Source organism: Chiloscyllium punctatum, chromosome 39, assembly GCF_047496795.1.
Source record: "Chiloscyllium punctatum isolate Juve2018m chromosome 39, sChiPun1.3, whole genome shotgun sequence".
Taxonomy (NCBI): domain Eukaryota; kingdom Metazoa; phylum Chordata; class Chondrichthyes; order Orectolobiformes; family Hemiscylliidae; genus Chiloscyllium; species Chiloscyllium punctatum.
Window position 1 is genome coordinate 7,590,709 of NC_092777.1, and position 23,674 is coordinate 7,614,382.

Consider the following 23,674-nt stretch of genomic DNA (forward strand, 5'->3'; position numbering starts at 1 on the left):
AGATATATGGATCACTGGGGAAGGTCGGACCCGTATAAGAAGAACGAGTTGCACCTGAACTGGAGGGGCACCAATATCCTGGGTGGGAGATTTGCTAGAACACTTTGGAAGGGTTTAAACTAATGTGGCAGAGGTGTGGGAACCAGAACAACAGGCCAGTAAGTGCAGGGACTGGGGACAAAAGTGAGACTGAGAAAGGCATAGTGCAGAGTAAGAGCAGGGAGAGGGAAGTTGTGGGGCTCAGAGAGACTGTAGGTCTGGAGTGCATTTACTTCAATGTAACAAGTATAACAGGTAAGACAGCTGAACTAAGAGCATAGAATCATAAGTTATTGCCATTATGGAGAAGGGACAGACTGGTAGCTTAACATTCCAGGATATTGCTGTTTTAGATCAGACAAAAGGGGTGAGAGAGTTGACTTGCTGATAAGGGATCACCTCACAGCTGTGTTGAGGGAGGGCACAGTGGAGGGATCTTGCAGTGAGGCATTATGGGTGGAGCTCAGGAATAGGAAGGGAGAAATCACAATATTGGGAGTTTCTATAGACCTCCCAACAGCCCACGGAGGCAGAGAAGCAGATATGTAATCAGATACTGGAAAGGTATGAAAAAAGCAGGGTAGTTGTTTTGGGTGACTTCAACTTTCCCCTTATTGACTGGGACTCCCTTAGACCCAGGGGCTCAGGTGGAGAGCAGTTTGTTAGATGTGTCCAAGAGGGCTTTTTGAGACAGTATGTTGACAATCCAACCAGAGAGGAGGCCATATTAGACTTGGTATTGGGGAATAAACCAGGACAGGTGAGTAATGTTTCTGTAGGAGAGCATTTTGGGCTTAGTGACCATAACTCCATAAGATTTCAAGTAGTCATGGACAAGGTCAAGAATGGCCCTCGGGTGAGGATGCTTAATTGGGCAAAGACCAATTACACTCACATTAGACAGGGACTGGGGAATATAGATTGGGAGCAAATGTACATCTGGCATGTGGGAGGCTCTTAAAGACCAGTTGATTAAAGTACAGGATGTGTATGTCCTTGCAAAATTGGAGGATAGGAATAGCAGGATTCAGGAACCATGGATGATAAAGAAATTGTAAGCTGAGTCAAAAGGAAAAAGGTCTATGCAGATACAAACTGAAACGTCCTTGAGGAGTATAGAGAAATTAGAAGGAACTTAAATGTGGAATTAGGAGGCTAAAAGGGGCCGTGAAATGTCTTTAGCAAATAGGGTCAAGGAGAATCGCAAGGCTTCTTATACATTTATCAGAAGAAAGAGGGTAGCAAGGGAATGAGTGGGTCCATTCAAGGACGAAAGAGGGAAGTTATGTGGGAGAGATCCTTAATGAGTACTTTGTACCGGTATTTATCAAGGAGAAGGACATGACTGATGTTGAGGTCAGGAATGAGTGTGTGAATACTCTAAAGAATGTCAGTATATTGAAGGAGGAGGTTTTGGGTATCCTGAATTGCATTAAGGTATACAAGTTCCCAGGGGGAAATGGGATCTATCCCAGGTTACTGCGAGAAGCAAGGGAAGCAGTAGCAGGGGCATTAGCAGATATCTTCACATCCTTTGTGACTACAGGCAAGGTTCCAGAGGTCTGGAGAAGAGCCAGTGTTGTTCCCTTGTTTAAGAAAGGAAGTAGGGATAATCCAGGAAATTATAGGCTGGTGAGCCTGATGTCTGGTGGGGGAGCAAGATATATGCATATTTGGAAGAAAATTGACTAATTAGTGACAGGCAGCATTGTTTTGTACAGGAAAGGTCATGTCTCACCAACCTGATTGAATTTTTTGAAGGGGTGACAAAGATAATTGATGAGGGAAGGGCTGTGGATGCAATTTATCTGGACTTTAGTAAGGCATTTGATAAAGTCCCACATAGCAGATTGGTACAAAAACTAAAATCATGTGGGATTCAGGGTGGGCTGGCTAGATGAATACAAAACTGGTTTGGACATAGAAGACAGAGGGTAGTAGTGGAATGGTGTTTTTCAAAATGGAGACTGGTAACAAAGTGGTGTTCCACAGGGATCCATCTTAGGTCCCCTGTTGTTTGTGTTACATACAAATGAGCTGAGGAAAATGTGGGTTGTCTGATTAGTAAGTTTGCAGGTGACATGAAGATTGGTGGAGTTGATGATATTGCTGACAATTATGAAAGAATACAACAGGATGTAGATAGTTTGGTGACTTGGGCACAGAAATGACAGATGGAGTTTAATCCAGACAAATGAGAGGTGATTAGATTAGATTAGATTAGATTACTTTTAGATCAAATTTAGGTGTGAATTATACTGTAAATGGAAGAACCCTTAGGAACGTTATCATTCAAATGGATCTGGACATGCAGGCCCACAGTTCCCTAAACATGGCAACACAGGTGGCGAAGGTGATTAAGAAGGCATATGGAATGCTTGCTTTCATTGACTGAGGCTTGGATTACAAGAGTTGGCAAACCATATTGCAGCTACATAAAACCCTTGCTAGGCCACATTTGGAGTATTGTGTGCAGCTTTGGTCCCCACACGATCAGAAGGATGTGGAAACTATGGAGAGAGTGCAGAAAAGTTGCTTGGGCTTGAGGATATTGGCTATGAGAAAAGGTTAAAAAGACTAGGATGGTTTTCACTGTAAAGACAGTGGCTGAGAAGAGACCTGACAGAGGTTTAAAAATTTTGAGAGGTGTACGTAGGGTGGATAGTCAGAGGATTTTTCAATTACAAGGGGGCACAGGTTCAGGGTGGGGGGGGGGGGGTTAAGGGAGACATGCGAGGGAAAATTTTCATGCAGAGAGTGGTAGCAGCCTGGAATGTACTGCTAAAAGAGGTGATAGAAGCAGGCACATTGGTGACATTTAAGATGCATCTGGATGGTTACATGAATAGGGAGGGAACAGAGGGATAATGGACCAAATAAGAGCAGAAAGTTTTTTTTATATAGTTTAGTTAGCTCATGATGATCAGCACGGGCTTGGAGGGCCAAAGGACCTGTTCCAGTGCTGTACTTCTCTGTTGTTCTTTTGTGAATCTTCCTCCTCTCACCCTACACCTATGCCGTCTAATTTTGGACTTCCCAACCCCAGGGCAAAGACCTTGGCTATTCATCCTATTATGCACCTCATGATTTTATACACCTCAATAATGTCATCCTCCAGCTCTCCAGGGAAAACAGCCCAGCCTGTTCAGTCTCTCCCTATAGCACAAACCCTCCAACCCTGGCAACATCTTTGTAAACCTTTTCTGAACCCTTTCAAATTTCATAACTCCTATCCTTAGTAGGGAGACCAGAATTGTACATAGTATTCCAAAAGTGGCCTAATCGATATCCTGTATAGCTGCAACATGACCTCCCAACTCCTATAACCAGTGCACTGACCAATAGAGGCAAGCATGCCAAACGCCTTCTTCACTACTTTATCTACCTGTGACTCCACTTTCAAGGAACTATGAATTTGCAATCCAAGGTCTTTTTTCAGCAACATGCCCCAGGACTTTCCCATAAAGTGTATATGCCTGCCCTGATTTGCCTTTTGAAAATGCTCACCTCACATTTATTCTAAAACTCCATCTGCCACTCCTCAGCCCATTGGCCCATGTAGTAAAATGCGTAGTGTTTGTGTTATTATAGATTATTTGGAATCTCACAGAAATGAAAAAAGAAAAATTCATTGATGTTCTCAAGAATGATTAACCCTCCAATAAGCTTCAAAATACACCACAACGAAAGGATTAACTTCCTAGACACCATTGAGTTAAATTGACAGAAGGCAACAGGCCCAAGTTCATAAAGTCATAGAGATGTACAACACGGAAACAGACCCTTTGGTCCAACCTGTCCATGCCAACCAGATATCCAAACCTAATTCTAGTCTCACCTGCCAGCACCTGGCCCATATCCCTCCAAGCCCTTCCTACTCATATACCCATCCAGTTGCAATTGTTCTAGCCTCCATCACTTCCTCTGGTAACTCATTCCATACACATACCACCCTCTGCGTGAAAAGGTTGCCCCTTAGGTTCCTTTAATAGCTTTCCTCTCTCACCCTAAACCTATGCCCTCTAGTTCTAGACTCCCTCACTCCAGGGAAGTGACTTTGTCTATTTATGCTATCCAATCCCCTTATTATTTTATAAATCTTGATAAGGTCACCCTGCAGCATCTGATGCTCCAGGAAAACAGCCCCAGCCTATTCAACATCTCCCTATAGCTCAAATCCTCCAACCCTGGCAACATCCTTGTAAATCTTTTCTGAACCCTTTCAAGTTTCACAACATCCTTCCGAATTGCACACAGTATTCCAACAGTGGCCTAACCAGTGTCCTGTACAGCCACAACATGACCTCCCAACTCCTGTACTCCATACTCTGACCAATAAAGGAAAGCATACTAAATGCCTTCTTCACTATCCTATCTACCTGTGACTGTGCTTTCAAGGAACTATGAACCTGCACTCCAAGGTCTCTTTGTCCTAGTACCTTACCATTAAGTGTATAAGCCCTGCTAAGATTTGCTTTCCCAAAATACAGCACCTTGCATTTAACTAAATTAAATTCCATCTGCCACTCATCAGCCCATTGGCCCATCTGATCAAGATCCTGTTGTAATCTAAGGTAACCTTCTTCGCTGTCCACTACACCTCCAATTTTGGTGTCATCTGCAAATTTACTAACTATATCTCTTATGCTCACATCCAAATCATTTGTATACAGTAAGTCACAAAAAGTAGTGGACCCAGCACCGATCCACTACTTCAAATGAGGCACAAAGCGACTCATTTGCAAATGATAAAGTTTCTGCCTTATGGATTAGAAGCAACAGCTGACAGCAACTGGTAGGTGAAAAACAACCGGCTTTCTTTAGCTTCAGGTTTTTTCACTAGAGTGGGTGGTACTTCTTCCCTTTCCAGATATCCAAAAGACTTCATTCACACCCATAAGCTGGTCAATAACAGAGTTGTCAAATCAAAGAACTAATCAGAGTTATCATCAGGCTACTGACTTTTAGTCATCCACGACTGATCACACAAAACAATAAGGAATCTAGCTGAACCTAGTTGCCTGCTGAATTTTTGGTAGGACAGAACTTAAACATTGCTCAAAAAAAATTAGATATTAAAACTTTCATCTTGCATTTATGGAAACAAGAATGTGAGAAACAGACTTGGCAAAAAAAAGACCCTACAACAACTTTTCCCATGGCAGTGCACTGACCAATCAGAGTGTAACTGCCTGGTCTGAGAATTAAGATCAACAATTAATTGTTTTTGGTGTATCTCCAGGCTAATCATTGTCCAGCCAATCAGCACCCTCTTCCTATTTGCATAAAATGGTGTCTCTAATTGAATAAAGATTTGTGTACTTTGTGTCTTTCACTGTGTCTCACACCTGTACACACACACCAAAAAAAAGAAAAAAAAGAAAGAAAAAAAGAGAAAAAAAATAAAATGGTGTTTCTTCATTTTCTCACAGCATCCGTCTTCCATTCAGGCATATAGAGTTGTGATATTTTTCAGCTATGACTTAATTGAATGATGCCACAGATTTGTAGTATCATCTAGTATCATCTGCTTGTTGCTAGGTTTCTCAGGATCTGCAGGAGCAAGTGATAAATATTGGAGCTGGCAAGTCCAAGGCAACTGTTGAGGGTCTATTCCAACTCTTCCAGAAGCTCAAACAGCTACATCATCAAAAAATTTACTTAGTACCAAAGTAAGTACCAAAGTTCACCTCTGAATGTATGTATATCCTAGTAGATACAAGAAACTCATGTACCAACAGTCCTGATTTATTTAGTGTACCAATTCACATGTACTCACACAGTCAACCACTGTCATGTATAAATTTATGCAATATACCTCCAATACATCTCTGGTCACACAATGCATGCCAGCAATACAATAGTTATTGATGGTACACAAAATGCTCATGTGCTCACACAGTACATGTTCAACACACATTTACTATACCTCTATATCATATACTAAAATAGTTAATTGTTAACGTGCATTTTCTTACTGTGTACATCTGATATGTATTCACATAAATTGCAGCTAACACTCAGGAACTCTGTTCAAGGATATTCTTGTAGATGTATTGTAAATGTCCTTTATAGTACTCTAAAGATTTTGTTCCTGGAATCATAATCCAGAGGACAAGAGTCCACATTCCACCAACTCGTTTAAAAATCTGGAAATAATTTGCTGGTACCAGTAGGAGACAAGTTATCAATATAACAAGTTTGAAGCCAATGCGCAAAAGGGAAAGTCTGTGATCGGGTGGAAGACAGGAGAGCTTAAAGAATAATAAAAAAAAATTTAGTGCAGGATGGAAAGAGAGGGCAATGTGAGAAGAAAACAGGATGATTCTGAAATGGTAACTACAGGTAGCAGAATTGACTACTAGCTGCTGTAGGGAGAAAATTTGGTGCCTTGGTTATGAACTCTGCGTCAAATCCAGATGGCTATAACTTGTCAAATCAAAAGATGAGACATTGTTTCTTTGAGCTTCACTGGAACAGATTCTGAAGACAGAATGTCACAGTGGGAGTGAAGTTGAGAATTAAAATGACAGATAACCAGAAACTTGGAGTCGTGCTTGTGGAGCACAAAGTGGTCACCCCATCCATGCTGACCACAATGTGAGCAGTAAATGCAGTAACTAAATGAAAGAAATACAGATGATATGCTGGGCTGTAGATAGTGGGGAGTGAAGAGATAAAATAAGTCACATTACATCTCTGGCAATGGAAATGTGCCATAGGATAGTCTACCCCATGCCATTATAGGAGGCATGTACCCTTTCCTTACTTGTTCAAGTTCCCAAATAGTTCTTTTTGTGCTTCTTTCAATTCAGTTTACTGTATTGAGTGCTGTTCACCAGGAGACCAATGCACAACTATTTTGCAGAACACCTTCTCCAGTCTGCAAGCATGATCCCGAGCTTCCCAAGCAAGTCATTTTAATTTTCCAACACAATCTCAATTGAATTTAATTTTCCTTGGCTTCCTACACTGTTTCAATAAAGCTCAGTATAGGCCTAAGGAACCAGACCAAGACTAGGCACTTCACAGTCTTGCAGCCTAAACATGCAGTTTAAGATTTTTAGATCACAAATCCAGCCTCTCATCATTTGGTTGACAGTTGTTGACAATGATTCTGCTGCACCTTCCCTAGACTTAGCTTCTGTTTCTTCACATCCCCATTATCCTCTCCTTCTACTTTGATTGCACAGTCATCCTTTATTTCATTCAACTTCTGTCTTCACAGCTCTTCCATTTTGTTTTTTGCCCCTCCTTTGCCCTGTCTCTATACTCTCTTTAAGTCTGTTGCATCTCCTGCTTTTCCCAATTCTGATGCAAGATTATCAACCTGTAGTGTTAAGTTTGCCAATGCACAGCTGTAGCTAGACCTGCTAAGTATTTTCCCTAGTTTTAGAAACATGAACAATAATGCCTGGACTGTCACCATCTTCTCTACCAGCGTGAACCTGCTAAATCTATCAAACCTCCTGATTTGTGACCAAATCTTTTGTTTCTGTGCTTTAGCCACTGTGTGTTTCAAACAGTTTGAAGATTGGTTCCCTGTGTTTTTCAGTGACATCCCTCTTCCATTGGATGGCTTCCACAAATGGTTCAGTGAACCTTTACCCAAGTGGTTGCAGATGGTATATGAGAATTCGGTGGAGATGGTTCAGCGGGCTGTGTGGAAAGACCAGGTATCACAGCTCTGAAATGAATAACCCGTGAGCTAATTGCTTTGTGTATGATGTCTGCCAGTCAGGACTATGTGGTTAGCATTCCTCTGTGCCGATCTCTGTCACCATGCCTAACCCCGCCCCCACGCCGATCCCTGTCACCACGCCCAACTCCGCCCCCATGCCCAACCCCGCCCCCATTCCCAGCTCCAGCCCCACACCAGGTCCTACCTCCCAGCCCTGCCGTGTTTTCACCATCCCTCCAGAACTACCCGTCTCTCAGTCCTCAGCAGAGGCCTCACCTTCATTCCCCTACACTCTGAGATTAACGAGTTCAACACGCGGCGTGACATCGAACAATTCTTCCGCCGCCTTCGCCTCCGTGCCTACTTCTTCAACCAGGATTCTCGCCTACCCTCCGACGACCCCTTCTCCTGCCTCCAACACACCCCATCCACCTGGACACCCCGTGCTGGCCTCTTACCTGCCCTCAATCTCTTCATAGCCAACTGCCGCCGCGACATTAACCGCCTCAACCTCTCCACCCCTCTCACCCACTCCAACCTCTCACCTGAGGAACGTGCAGCCCTCCACTCCCTCCGTTCCAACCCCAACCTCACTATCAAACTGGCAGACAAGGGAGGCGTGGTAGTAGTTTGGCGCACCGATCTTTACACTGCTGAGGCTAAACGCCAGCTCATGGACACCTCCTCCTACTGCCCCCTTGACCATGACCCCACCTCCCACCAGCCAACCATCATCTCCCAGACCATCCATAACCTCATCACCTCAGGGATCTCCCAACCACCGCCTCCAACCTCACAGTCCCACAACCCCGCACCGCCCGTTTCTACCTCCTGCCCAAAATCCACAAACCTGACTGGCCCGGCCGACCCATTGTCTCAGCCTGCTCCTGCCCCACTGAACTCATCTCTGCATACCTCGACACGGTCCTATCCCCCTCAGTCCAAGAACTCCCCACCTACGTTCAGGACACCACCCACGCCCTCCACCTCCTCCATGATTTTCGCTTCCCCGGTCCCCAACGCCTTATCTTCACCATGGACATCCAGTCCCTGAACACCTCCATCCCCCATCACGAAGGACTCAAAGCCCTCCACTTCTTCCTTTCCGGCCGTACCAACCAGTACCCTTCCACTGACACCCTCCTTCGACTGACTGAACTGGTCCTCACCCTGAACAACTTCTCTTTCCAATCCTCCCACTTCCTCCAAACCAAAGGAGTAGCCATGGGCACCCACATGGGCCCCAGCTATGCCTGCCTCTTCATAGGATACGTGGAACAGTCCATCTTCTGCAGCTACACTGGCACCGCCCCCACCTTTTTCCTCTGCTACATTGATGACTGTATCGGCGCTGCCTCATGCTCCCATGAGGAGGTTGAACAGTTCATCCACTTTACCAACACCTTCCACCCCAACCTCAAATTCACCTGGACCGTCTCAGACTCCTCCCTCCCCTTCCTAGACCTTTCCATTTCTATCTCGGGCAACCAAATCAACATGGACATTTACTATAAACCGACCGATTCCCACAGCTACCTAGACTACACCTCCTCCCACCCTGCCCCCTGTAAAAACACCATCCCATATTCCCAATTCCTTCGTCTCCACCGCATCTGCTCCCAGGAGGACCAGTTCCAATACCGTACAACCCAGATGGCCTCCTTCTTCAAAGACCGCAATTTTCCCCAGACGTGGTCGACGATGCCCTCCACACATCTCTTCCACTTCCCGCCCCTCTGCCCTTGAGCCCCGTCCCTCCAATCGCCACCAGGACAGAACTCCACTGGTCCTCACCTACCACCCCACCAACCTCCATATCATCCGCCGTCATTTCTGCCACCTCCACACGGACCCCACCACCAGGGATATATTTCCCTCCCCTCCCCTATCAGCGTTCTGAAAAGACCACTCCATCCGTGACTCCCTCGTCAGGTTCACACCCCCCACCAACCCAACCTCCACTCCCGGCACCTTCCCCTGCAACTGCAAGAAATGCAAAACTTGTGCCCACACCTACCCCCTTACTTCCCTCCAAGGCCCCAAGGGGTACTTCCATATCCACCACAAATTCACCTGCACCTCCACACACACCATCTATTGCATCCGCTGCACCCGATGTGGCCTCCTCTATATCGGGGAGACAGGCCGCCTACTTGCGGAACGTTTCAGAGAACACCTCTGGGACACCCGGACCAACCAACCCAACCACCCCATGGCTCAACACTTCAACTCCCCCTCCCACTCCACCAAGGACATGCAGGTCCTTGGACTCCTCCATCGCCAGACCATATCAACACGACGGTTAGAGGAAGAGCGCCTCTTCTTCCTTTAGGAACCTTCCAACCACAAGGGATGAACTCAGATTTCTCCAGTTTCCTCATTTCCACTCCCCCCACCTTGTCTCAGTCAAATCCCTCGAACTCAGCACCGCCTTCCTAACCTGCAGTCTTCTTCCTGACCTCTCTGCCCCCACCCCACTCTGGCCTATCACCCTCACCTTGACCTCCTTCCACCTATTGCATTTCCAATGTCCCTCCCCCAAGTCCCTCCTCCCTACCTTTTATCTTAGCCTGCTGGACACACTTTCCTCATTCCTGAAGAAGGGCTTATGCCTGAAACGTCGATTCTCCTTTCCTTGGATGCTGCCTGACCTGCGCTTTTCCAGCAACACATTTTCAGCAGTAGCATTCCTCTGTTGTCTACTTCAGAAAAGCAACGACAGGAAGGGGACAGGAGGGGTTGATGTGTTTTCTACTTTGAGAACTTGGTTTAACTGCTCCGTAAATGGGAAGGTAAAGACTGTTTGCTGACTGGCTGGCTGTCGGGAGATTGATACTGAATGTCTTGTGGGTGCTTGTCTGTGGGATTTGCTGAACTTAATCTGCCACAGAGAAATAGACCATTCAGCCCAACTGGGGTCCTGTAAGCACAAGCCAGCCTATGAAATGAGGGCTGAGTCAAGTCAACCTTGTCTATCACAGTATATAGATTTTTGAGGCAATATTATGTTTCACTTCACCTTCACTTAATTGTCATCAGAAAATTCTGTATGAAATTCATTTTGGGAATGTTGTTCACATGGTTAAAAAATAACCAAGTAATAACAATAAAGCAAAAAGATCCTCTACATCAGATATCTGAATTTAACTAAATCATGAATGAAAACTATTCCAGTGTAATCAGTCAGTGTGTCCGCATATTCTCATTCCTACATCAGCTCCTGTTACTTATCTGAATGAATAAAGGATGCAGTGAGCTTAGGGGCCAATTTGTCCTCCATTGGCAGGATTGTAGCCTCTTTCTCTAATGTATGTAACAGTCGTCCTTAGGAAAGAGATGATTCTCGTTGCTCGGGACAGCCTTTCATCACCATTTTCTCACAGATTTCATCAAGGAAGATGAGCTCATCAAATCCCCTTCCTACCTGGTTCAAAAAGCTCTTTATCCTGAAAGAGTTTGAATTCTCAGGACAGGCATACCAAGCCAAGGCATTCCCAAAGCAAAACATGTTTAACTACTAGCATACTACATAAAGAGTTTCATGATTGCAAGACTAATCAAAAACATTTTAAATTCCTGAATATAACCAGGTATGTAATGCATACATCTGTGCATTGATTCCTTCAATTCAACATTTCTTGACACTAAGATAGTTGTAGTTATTAACAATTTTAATGCCCACATCATGGATTTTGACAGGAGCAGCATAATTAACTGGCTTTCTCCTTAGGTCTACAACTCATTGTCTTTGAATGAGAGCAGGAAAGAGGAGCCCGTGGTGTTGGAGGTATATTAGCCTGGTTCGAAGCCATGATATGGAGCTGCCAGTATTGGACAGGAGTGGATAAAGGCAGAAGTCACAACACCAGGTTATAGTCCAACAGGTTTGGTGGCACAGTGGTTAGCACTGCTGCCTCACAGCGCCAGAGACGCGGGTTCAATTCCTACCTCAGGCGACTTACTGTGTGGAGTTTGCACGTTCTCCCTGTGTCTGCGTGGGTTTCCTCCCACACTCCAAAGATGTGCAGGTCAGGTGAATTGGCCATGCTAAATTGCCTGTAGTGTTAGGTAAGGGGTAAATGTAGGGGTATGGGTGGGTTGCGCTTCGGCGGGTCAGGGTGGACTTGTTGCCCCGAAGGGCCTGTTTCCACACTGTAAGTAATCTAATCTAAGAAATCACAAACTTCTGAAGCTCTGTTCCTTCATCAGGAGTCTTCACCTGATAAAGGAGCAATACTCTGAAAGCTTGTGATTTCAAATAAACCTGTTGGACTATAACTTGGTGTTGTGACTTCTGACCATGGATCAAGGATTGGCTAACTACTGGAAGATAAATAGTTGGGATAAGGAGGGAATTTTCAGGATTGTGATCTGTAATTAGTGGAGGGCCACAGGGATCAATGTGGTATATATAAATAGGTGGGAAGGCAACTTAAGGATGGCACATAGAATCTGCAGAAGATATAGACAGGTTAAACAAGTGGGCATAAGCTTTGCTGATGGAATATATTGTTGGAAAATGTGAAGTTATACACTTTGGCAGGAAAGTGGAGTTGAGGATTATCAGATCTGCCATGATATCAATGAATGGCGGAGCACAATTGATGGGCCGATTGGCCTATTTCTGCTCCTATGTCTTATGGTTATAGCTTTCAGTTTGACAGAATTGAAATTGCACCTTTTTTACGTCATCACCGAATTCCTAGTTTTAATTGTTATTCCTCATAAGATTCTCAAATATCATACCATCAGCATACTCCAAGATCTAATTGCGCCACCATGCCATGTCAATGGTTAACACTGCTACCTCACAGCATCAGGGATCCAAGTTTGATTTCAGCTTCTGACACTGCCTGAGTGGAGTTTGCACATTTTCCCCACATCTGCATGGGTTTCCTTCGGGTGCTCTGGTTTTCTCCCACAGTCCAAAGATGTGCAAGTTAGGTGGATTGACATGGTAAATTGACAATGTCTAGGGGTGTAGGCTAGGTGGATTAGTTGTGAGAAATGTAGGGGTTATAGCGTAGGGGGCTGGGTGTGGGTGGGATGCTCTTCAGGGGTTCAGTGTGGACTCTCTTTTTGATTTTGATTTAAGCTTTATTGTCACATGCACTCCTGTATAGGAGTACAGTGAAAAGTGTACAATGTTGCCATACATGGTGTCATCTTCGGTATGAAGGTGGACTGAATGGCCTGCTTCCACACTACAGGGATTCTATGATTCTGACAATCATTCGTAGAGAGGAAGAAACATATCAGTCACATTTAGTAACCCTGAGGAGATTCTAACATTCAAACAGAAACTAACTGTCAGTATTATTTCTATAGCTGGAGTCTCTGGGGGATAAGAATAAACACAGTACCTCTGTTGTGGATATTGGAACCTGCTTTGCCAAGATCAAACACACTTGGACAGAGCTGAGTTGGCCAGAACCTGAAGAAGCTTTTGTCATCATGGTCAAGCTAACAGAGGTGAGTTTGAACCTTCTGAAGCAGCAGGGCTATGATATTAAGTAATCTTTATTCATATCATTGGGCTTACCATGATGGTAAGGTTCCCTCTATTACCCCTCTACCCAACAGAACTTTGTTTTGGCACTTTGGCCTAGACTTTCATCATGAGTCAAGCGCAAATAGTCATGAGAATTCCTTGCTCCATGACTTTTGAAACTGGTGACTCGGGTGATTTGTTTGGATCGGGAAGGAGAGGAGTCTTTTTTTTTCTCTTGCTGCTTTGCCCTTTTAGTGCCTCAAATATCTTCAAGATTAACAACATTAACATTATTTGATCTTGCCTCTTGCATGGCTTGTGCGGTGTAACCTGTTTGCCTCACTCTATCCAAGTTCTTTTTCACCCTATGATCTGTTTGTCCCTGCTTACTATAAGCTGCCTGTACTGCTCACAAAGCTTTTCACTGTACTTAGCTGCATGTGAGAATAAATCAAATTAAAATGCCAAAATACAAAACGCTAAAATACAAAACATTTCCTCACCCTTCTATCATTCGCCAATGCCTATCGTACAAAATATAAGATACTGTGTGTCCCAAAACACTTACCACCTTACCTTATATTAGAAACATCTCAGAACTGACTACAAGACTCCAATGTCCTCTGAGAATAATGACAGCACACAAACCAATAGCCATATTTCACCAGCTACTATCCAAGACAAAAGACCCCATACCTACTACTTGCACCTACAAAATATCAAGCAGCAACTGCGAGAAACATTGTCGGACAAACGGGCAGAAAATTTCACCACCAGAATACATGAACATCAGCTTGCAACAAAATGACATGATCAGTTCTCCCTCATGTCAATATGCACTGACAATGAAGGACACCAATTCAACTGGGACAATGTTACGATACTGGGACAAGCAAAACAAAGGCAAGCTCAGGAATTCCTGGAGGCCTAGTATTCATCCACTGGTGCCATAAACAAACTTACTGAAATAGTCCCGATCTACAGACCACTACAGCTCAAAACCGGAAATAGTCATGACAGACAAAACTGTATACACTGGGCAGATCACAAAAACAGTGCTTCATCTGGTGGCTCCACAGCACTGAAGATGGCACCCAGAAAGGGAACAAAATGCTTGAGAAAAAAAGTCAACCAGCTCAGTGAACCAACCAACAACTCCAGGGGAAAATTGCCTTCCAGAATTTGCTGTATTAAAAAAAACTAGATCATAAAACCCATTTATTGAAATTTGTTCTTTGAACTAATAAAGCCTAATAATAACAAATCTTAATGTGCATAAAACCTTATAACTGAAAGCATTAAAGTGGAATTCTAATTAATTCCAAAGTATCTATAGCCATTTATAGCTATCAATCAAACTGAAATGGCAGGTACCTTGATTTAATAATGGATGATTGCGATATCAGTCAAGTGGCTGCAATCCATTAATAGAAAGATATGACAGAAATAACAATCAGGTTTCATTATATAAAAAAACTATCAGGCAATATTTTCAAGGATTTAATGGAGAGGACTTTTAAATCCCTTGACACTTGCTTTTCAAACGTCGTCTTTAAATTTTGACGTTCCTCTGACAGCTCATCTAGACACTTTTGATAATATTCACTTGACAGTTTTTAGTTTTAACTATTGAGTTTTTCAGGTCTGTTGACAGATTAAATGAGCTTGACTATTAATTTTTTAAAAACTTTTTACACACATTCATGCCTGCTTTTAGTATTTCCGAAGGGTACCAATATGTTCTACAGCAATATCCAATGGGACCTTAACTCTCTCAACCCTGGCTATCCAAAGAAAGGAAAAAAGTTCAGTCCTGCTCTGAGCGGGTCTATGCTTTGCATTTTGGGTTTCACAATCCTGAACTACCATAATCCAACTTGAACGAAGGCAGCTGTCGATATAAATGGTCAGCCTCCTCCCTTGTGAAAATGGGCAGTGCCATGTTCAGTGGTGGGCCATGTCACTTCCAGGCTTGTCCCCCCATGAGATTTTTTTTCACCATTACAAGTAACCTGGAGTAACTTTGGCTGTGCTGCACATGGTGAAAAGAGCTGTGCTGAGCGTGGAAAGTGGTTGCCAGCAGGCCTGGGTTTGAGTCATCTGAAGACACATATGGTCCAATTCACACTCTATAATTGACTACTTCCAAAGAGGACTGAGGGAGCTACAAATTTCTCAAGGGAATTTTGATAGTCTCCAACTCTCAATCCTGATGTAGGCATTTTCACCATAGAACCTCATAGAGATGTGCCTAGTTGTACCTTCAATGTTTTTAGTGCCTGCAGTACAATTTTTAGAATTGGGTAGCTTGGGGTCATTAGTAGAGGCTCATATAATGTTAAACCAAGTTGCACTCCCTCTCAAACTGCATCCTCATGAGTTTCAAAGCCACAAGATTTGAACAAATACAAGAAAAAAAATCAAAAATTCTTGATAAAAGCACAACTGTAGTTCACATAGAATATTGAGAATGAATCTGATTTCACTCTCCACTGTGCCATTACTCACCTGTAGAATATCTGTTTCAGTGTAATCACAATCCTGTGTCAAATCTTCAAACCTCATTGAATATCAGTGACAGGTAAAAATTCACCTGTTTGTAGAGGTAATCTGATTAGTATAAAAATTGCTCTAATAACTTTGAAGCTCTGCCTGTTTGGTTTGACTGCACACACATCTGTAAAGTTGACAATCTTCATGCATTCTTTATATTGCAGGACATGTGCAAGATTGCATTGATGTACTGTCGGCTGATTGAAGAGAGGGCAGAAGAGCTATCAGTCAAGCACTATCAAGTAAACACACGTGATGTGAGTGTAACACATCAGGATCCACACCTGATTAAACGTGTAGTCAAAACTTCAACATCTGCATCTCATCAAGGCAATGTATCATCAGTAGTAGACATTGATCAGCATTTTATCAAGCATTCACATGAACAAAATGATACTTTGCAGATAGCTGTTGATAGAAACAATTGGATGTGCTAGTCAGTTAAAACCATATTAATTCCCAGATTTGGCCACCACTAGCAATGCCAAGATTTATTACACATACCCAAATTGGCCTCAAAGTGGTACATGTCCTTCCAGACCTGCTGTGGGCTGAGTGGTGATGGAACTTTCACAATGACAGCAGATGTAGGAATTTCAGGAGCAATGAGGCAGGGATGATGATCATTTGTCCATGTCATGGTATGTGACCAGCCCCAGAGATCCAAGTCTCACTGCACTTTTGCTGGAAATGTGGATTGAAGGGTTTTGGATATGGTGGGGAGGGGAGAGGTTGAAAATCATATCAAGCAACATGTCGTATCTTTACTCTTATCAACTGTGTTGATCTTGGTCCACTATGGTAATTTTATCAATTTGGAGTGTTAGTTGAGGCTGAAGGAATGGCAAAGAACTTTCCATTGATGCAAATGTCCAATACCTTCAATTCCAGTCAGACATCCATGGAGTGAGGTCACTACAATTATGTGTTGTTCTCAATAATATGAAGCAGCTATGGGAGGTTATCTCCAAACTTCCAGAGGAACTAGACTGGCAAGGCCTGAAAGAAGACACAGCCGATATGATTCCAGCAGACCAGATCCAAAGCACACTGCACACTCAACTGGAAACATTCAATAGCTCAATCAACAATAAGATCAAAGGTGTGCTCCAAACCCTTGCACAGAAGGTATGGAAGATCATTCAATGTAACCAGAATGCCCACAATAAAGGCATCTCGCGGTACTGTTGAATTTTGGGGTGTGTGTTCAGTTACCCAGTTGACTATTTGTAAGCAATGTTCGGGAAGCTATAACATTTGTTTAAAAAGCAGCAGTTTGGATATGATATGCTATTAATGAGACAATATTATAATTTAAAAAGGAAATATATGGCTCATGACAGATAAGAATGTTTCTCCACTCCCAATGAAAGAGATGGGGTGGTGGTTTTGAAGTGGTGGAGTATTTGTCCCTGATATCATACAGTCTTTGAAGGTAGGAGAAAGTGAGGACTGCAGATGCTAGGGATCCGAGCTTAAAAATGTGTTGCTGGAAAAGTGCAGCAGGTCAGGCAGCATCAAAGGAGAAGGAGAATCGACGTTTCGGGCATAGCCTTCTCCTTCTCCTTCTCCTTTGTTGCTGCCTGACCTGCTGCGCTTTTCCAACAACACATTTTAAAGTCTTTGAAGGTAGTCTTTCATCACAGCTGTTTTTGTTCTTCTCTCTAGCTGATGTAGGGAACTCCTAATCTTCTCTAAAGAAGATGTTTTTTTTTCCCGGATCATCTCCTTGCCTATCCCTGTTAATATCTCTTATTTTGGGCTCTGGCCATCTTTGTTCCTCCCATCCCTGCCCCCTGCAGCCCCAAACTATACCCAAAATGGTGTTTGAAAGAAGAATAGCCACAAGAGACTCCTGCACTACCTTCCTACCCCTTCTGGACAGTGACCCATCTATATGACTGAACCCCTTGAAATCTACCAATCATGACTCTGTGCCAGCTGTATCTCCAGCATCTCCAGCATCTCCAGCCGATCCAAGTGGTCTGATACTAGACAGACCCAAACACACTACCTGCAGTCATAGTCTCCAGGGATAGTAAACAGCTCCCTAATCTCCCACCTCCAGCAGGAGGAGCATGCGACTCATTGATGACAATGATTGCCCCTTAAACATTTGCAAACATGGATGTGCCTAAGAAGATCCACACTTTTCTCAAATCAAGTGTTTGTAGATTGCTGCTGACATACTATGCTGCCTATATTCTATAAGGCCTAAAAGAAGTCACTCTAAGTATGACCTTCTTTTTAAAAAAAAACCTCCATTCTCTTACTCAGTTTTTAATATTAAACATACAGAAGGGGGAAAAAAATAAGTTAAATTCTTAAAATCAAGGACTTAGTTTAAACTCCCAGCAACTGAAAACCACCTCCTCCTTACATCCTCCAACTCCAGTTCTGAATAAAGGTATGTCGATTCCCTCCACCTCCTGGATTCAGTCTTACAAAAATAACAGATCCGGGAATCCTGCCCCTCCATCGTTATTTAAACTGCTGCTAACAAACTCTCAATTAAGAAGTTGAAAAGGTCAATCTTCCAAGATCGATGCACACTAAAACAAAAACCTCTCTCTAGAGCCATTGACACCTCAACAAACATGTGAATAGGCCTCTCCCACAAACTCTATATAAACCAATCCCTCCATCCTCACCTTTTTCAATTGGACTAAAGAAGTTCCAAAAATAATTTTGAATTAAAGTGTTTGCTTTTGCTCTAAGAAAACAGGAAAATTACAAGAAAATCCTCCAACACCAGAGCAGGTGCAAGATCACACTACTCTTCTGCCTTTTTTTAATATGTGGATGATGGTCTGACTTGGAGCTTCACAGTTACAGTTTGAGTTGTTCGTCTGTTTCTAGTTGTCGAGCAGGTAGCTACATCCTCCAAATTATCATAGGGTCAGATAGAAACAGGATCTTTGGCCCAAGCATGTCTATGACGTCCAACAAATCCCAAATTTCTACTATCCTGAGTGAAAAACATTTTCTTCAGATCCCCTTTAAGCCACTGATTCATCAAGTTAAACTCTGTCCTCTGGCCTTAGGCAGCCTGCCATGCAGAAAATATTCTCACTACTGGATAATCAATGACTCGAGACAGTTATGCAAAAATAGCTCATTGACTGAGAGCAAATATTTCACTGTATAAAAACAGATCATTTCCTTTTTAATTCTTGCCTAGTTATCTAGAGACTGGGGTTATTGAGAGACAAATCTTCTTGAACCCAAACAACAGGGGAAAGTGGCAGAAGCGTGTGCAGCATCACAGTTTTACGCAGTGTCGAGTGTAGACTAGATCAGATGGAGATGACAAATTCCCTTCTGTGTAAGTCATTGCTGAATCAGTTTAGGTTTTTATAACAATCAGTAGTGTTTGTGCCTATGTTCTCTGATATGCCCTCTCATGAAAGCTCAACATATGCTGTTTGGCTAAGCTCAAGTGAGGTTAAGCTCCCCACTAGCAATGTATCAGCACTATTTTTAAATTTCCAACGATAGCCAAGGGGAAAGGTGCTGTCATTGTTTTCTCTGAAGGAACCTTTTCCAAACAATGAGGAAATTTTCTTCATTCTTCAAACTGAGCCCTACTTACCTACACATCTCCACAACAAAAGTATGACCTGTTCAGAGGAGGGATTGTAGCAAAGCTAAATGCTATGCTTGATCTCTGTCACTGTTCAATTGTTAAGTGATGGCTAATCATCCATACGTAGAGTTTCTGCACAGTTCTTTCCTCATTTGCTTTTGTTGAAGACCAGCAGAAGCTGCTGCAAAATGGCCATTCCTAACATTACTTCAACTGGAGTAACAATGGGAGAGACCAATGTAAGATAGCCCTTGCGAAGGTATCAAGTTAAAGAGCAAATTAACCTCCTCAGTTGTGGCTGACTGAGCCATAAAATCCAAGAACACAATATTTGGCTTCATGAATGACTAACTGTAGTCAGTTCTATAGATATTTTTGGGAATAGAGAAATGGCAATTCTTGGTTTCCCCTGTGGCTTGGGTTCAATTCCTTGTATGTCCAGTTGATACAATTATGTTTTATTCACCTGTTACTGTTATAGCGAATTCTTTTCTATCGCCATTTTAGTCTGCGATTTGCAGTTTGAAATGTATGATAATTAAAGTTGGGAGATGTCTAATTGATGCAAGTACATGATTAAAGAACTTATCAAGTCTAAGTCTATCCTTATCTTGACTTTTATCAGCTGCAAGCCGACATAAAGATTCACATCTACAACCTGTCAGCATCCAGTGATACCATTCCATTGGATGATGTAAGTAATACGTCAATAACACCACCCAAAGCAGTCAGTTACTGAAAACGGAAGGTTGATTAGTTTTGCCAGGACACACACTGACTGCTATTAAAAGTAAACTCCCCAATTGCTTGCTTTTTAAATGGAGCTGCAAACTTGGAGATCCTGGACATATGGTATGATCTTGGTCTATAGTGAGCTGTAGTTCAAGTGTCAACTGTGGCTCAGTTGTAGCACTTATTGCTCCTGCACATCAGAAGATTAAGAGTTCAAGTCCCACAGGTGAATGCAAAATGAGACATTCCCACTGTAGTACTCCGTATATGTTGCATGATTGGAGGTGTCATTTTTTCAGCTGAGATATTAAACCTTATCTATTGTCTCTGGAGGCAAAAGATGCTGCAGCACAATTTTAAAGAAAAGCAGTGATGTACCGCCAGCATCCTGGCCAATACCTATACCTATATACTGGCCTCAACCAAACCATTAAATAAGTTATCCAGCCACTATCTTATTACTGTTTGTGGAAGCTGATTACTTGCAAATTATCTATGGCATTTTCCACAATATGCCAGAGACTACATTATAATTACTGAGACATTCTGAAGTCTAGGAAGGTACAATATATTTGAATGTTGTAATAAACTTTCATTCCCCATGTTGTAAAGAAAAAGATCAGTTAAGGGTTCTGATTGATTTGTGGTGAAACCTGCTGGAAAGTATATTGCATCAGGCAGCTATAGGATCATGCACAGCAACACAGTTGAATGGTCTGGTGTTATTTTTTTGTCAAGACTAACCTAAAAAGGCTGGCTTAGATCAGTTATCAGAAGGTGCTCAATGTGTGCTTTTAAAAACAAAAAGAGGAGAAATAATAAGAGGGAAGGGGTTACAACATTAGGGACTAAAGTGAATACTTGAAATGTAAAGGCCACCACATGGAATATTGACCATCAAGTTTGAGGTTTTCAGACAGAAACATAAACGAGCAGGGAACAGAGGGAGACAGTCCATGTACATGCAGATGGGATTAATTTAGCATGGCACCATGGTCAGCACAGGTGGGCTGAAGGGCCTGTTCCTGTGCTTTACTGTTCTATGTACGTTAGCAGTTGCCCAAATGATTAATTGTCATCCGATTGATATATTAGTTAGAGTTGAACATATACCCAGGGTTTGGAGGACAATGTACATAGGAAGCTGGTTGTGGCTGTTGGAAGTCTGTCATCTCAGTTCCAGGATATCCCTGTAGGAGCTCCTCAGGGTAAGTGTTTTTAATCAACATCTTCAGAAATGATGCAGATGGGACTTGTACACAGAGGTAGAGATGTTACCACTGCATAACAAGAGCCTAGTTCCCCATGTTACTACCCTAGGCCCAACCAATTTGTCCCTCCATGAGAAGTTCACTGATTACACAATATTCAGCAACATTCACAACTTCTCACATACTGAAGCAGTCCATGTCAAATGCAACAAGACCTGGACAATTTACAGGCTTGTGCTGAAAAGTGGCAAGTAACATTTATGCCACACAGATGCCAGGTAATGGTCATCTCCAATAAGAGACTGGTTAACCAATGTCCCTTAATATTTTTCCCATCACTTGATCTGTTACTATCACTATCCTGTGATTACCATTGACCAGAAACTGAACTGGATTAGCCATATAAGTACAATGGCTACAAGAGTAGGTCAGAGGTTAGGAATCCTGAATCGCATAAATCGCCAATCCCCAATACCTGTCCACCACATACAATGCACAATTCAGAAGAATGTTGGAATACTCCCCACTTGCCTTGATGAGTGCAGCTTCAACAACACAATCCAGGTCAAAGCAGCCCGCTTGATTGGCACTACATCCTGAAACATGCAGTCAGTTCACAACCAGCGCTCAGTAGTAGCACTGTGTATTATCTACAAGATGCACTGTGTGAAATTCGCCAAAACTGCTCAGATAGTGCCTTTCAAACTGACAACCACTTCCATCTAGAAAGATAATGGCAGCACATCCATGGGGGCCTCCAAGCCACTCACCATCCTGACTTGGAAATATATTGCCATTCCTTCAGTGGTATTGACTCAGTATCCTGGACTCCCCTCCCTAACAGCACAGTGGGTCTACCTACAGAAGTTGAACTGCAGCAGTTCAAGGTGGCAGCTCATCTTCACTTTCTCAAATGCAACTAGGGACAGGCAAGAAAGTGCTGTCCCAGCCAGTGACACCCACTTGCAAGTGAACAATAAGAGTTATAGTCTTACAGCACGGAGACAGGGTCTTTGTTCAAAACTGGTGCATACTGACCAAAACATCCATCCACGCTAACCCCATTTCCCTGCACTTGGCCCATATCCTTCTAAACCTTTCCTGTCCTTGAATTTGTCCAAATGCCTTTTAAATGTTGTTAATGTACCCGCCTCAACCATTTCTGCTGGCAGCTCATTCCATATGCATACAGCCCTTCTCTGTTTTATTTTTAAAATTGTCCATCAGGTTGTCTTTTATTCTTTCACCTCTAAACTTAAACTGATGCCCCTAAGTCTTCAATTCTCCAATCCTGGGGAAAAGACTGAGTGAATACACTCAATCCGTGCCTTTCACTGTCTTGTACACCTCTAAGTTACGCCCTCAGTCTCCTACACTCGAAAGAAAAAGGTCCTAGGCTGTCCAGTCTCTCCCTATAACTCAGACTCTTGAGTCCAGGCAACATCCTTGAAAATGTCTTCTGCACTCTTTCCAGTTTAGTAACATCCTTCCTATAACAAGGTGACAAAACTGAACACAATACTTCAAGTAAGGCCTTGCCAACATCCTTTACAACTGCAACATAACTTCCCAATTTCTATAATCAATCCCTTTACTTAAGGCCAGTGTGCCAAAAGCCATCTTCACTACTCTGCCTGCCTGTGAATTCACTTTTAGAGAACTGTGAATCTGAACTCCAAGGCCCCTCTGTTCTACAAAACCCCTTAAGGCCCTACCATTCACCATGAAACTCCTACCTTGATTTGACTTTCCAAAATGGAAGACCTCACACACTTCTCATTATCCATCTATCTGCCATTTCTTGACCCACTTCCCCAGCTGATCAAGGTCCTGCTGCAAATTTCTGACAACCTTCCTCACTATCCATGATACTGGCTATTTTAGTGTCATCAGCAAACTTACTAATCGTGCCTTTCACATTCTCATTCAAATCATTGATGTAGATAACAAACAGCAGTGGGCCCAGCACCGACCCTTAAGGCACTCCACCAGTCACAGGCCTCCAGTCTGACAGCATCCTTCCACTCTTTCCCTCTGCTTCCTTCCCTCAAGCCAATTGTGTATCCAATTTGCCAGCTTCCCCTGGATTCCATCCGATCTAACCTTCCAGAGCAGCCTACCATGTGGAACCTTATCAAAGGCCTTGCTGAAATCATTATAGACCATGTCTACCACCCTGCCCTTGTCAATCTTGCTGGTCACTTCATCGAAGAACTCTAATAAATTTGTGAGGCATGATGTCCCATGCATAGAGCCATGCTGACTATTCATAATCAAACTCTCTTTTCAAATGCATGTATATTTTATCTCAGAATCTTCTCAAGTAACTTACCTACCGCAGATGTTAAGCATACTGGTCTATAGTTCCCAAGCTTTTCTTT

General features: G+C 42.9%; 1 protein-coding gene across 2 annotated transcripts in view; it reads left to right on the forward strand.

Moving 5' to 3' along the window:
* unc13d (unc-13 homolog D (C. elegans)) overlaps positions 1–23,674 on the forward strand; it is a 167,340-nt gene that overhangs the window by 92,170 nt on the left and 51,496 nt on the right. For both annotated transcript variants that reach the window (XM_072558113.1, XM_072558115.1), the window contains exons 19-24: positions 5,581–5,711; positions 7,595–7,715; positions 13,049–13,192; positions 15,929–16,021; positions 16,656–16,892; positions 19,976–20,044. In XM_072558113.1, coding sequence (XP_072414214.1) covers positions 5,581–5,711; positions 7,595–7,715; positions 13,049–13,192; positions 15,929–16,021; positions 16,656–16,892; positions 19,976–20,044 — 795 coding nt within the window. The remainder of the gene's footprint in view (positions 1–5,580; positions 5,712–7,594; positions 7,716–13,048; positions 13,193–15,928; positions 16,022–16,655; positions 16,893–19,975; positions 20,045–23,674) is intronic.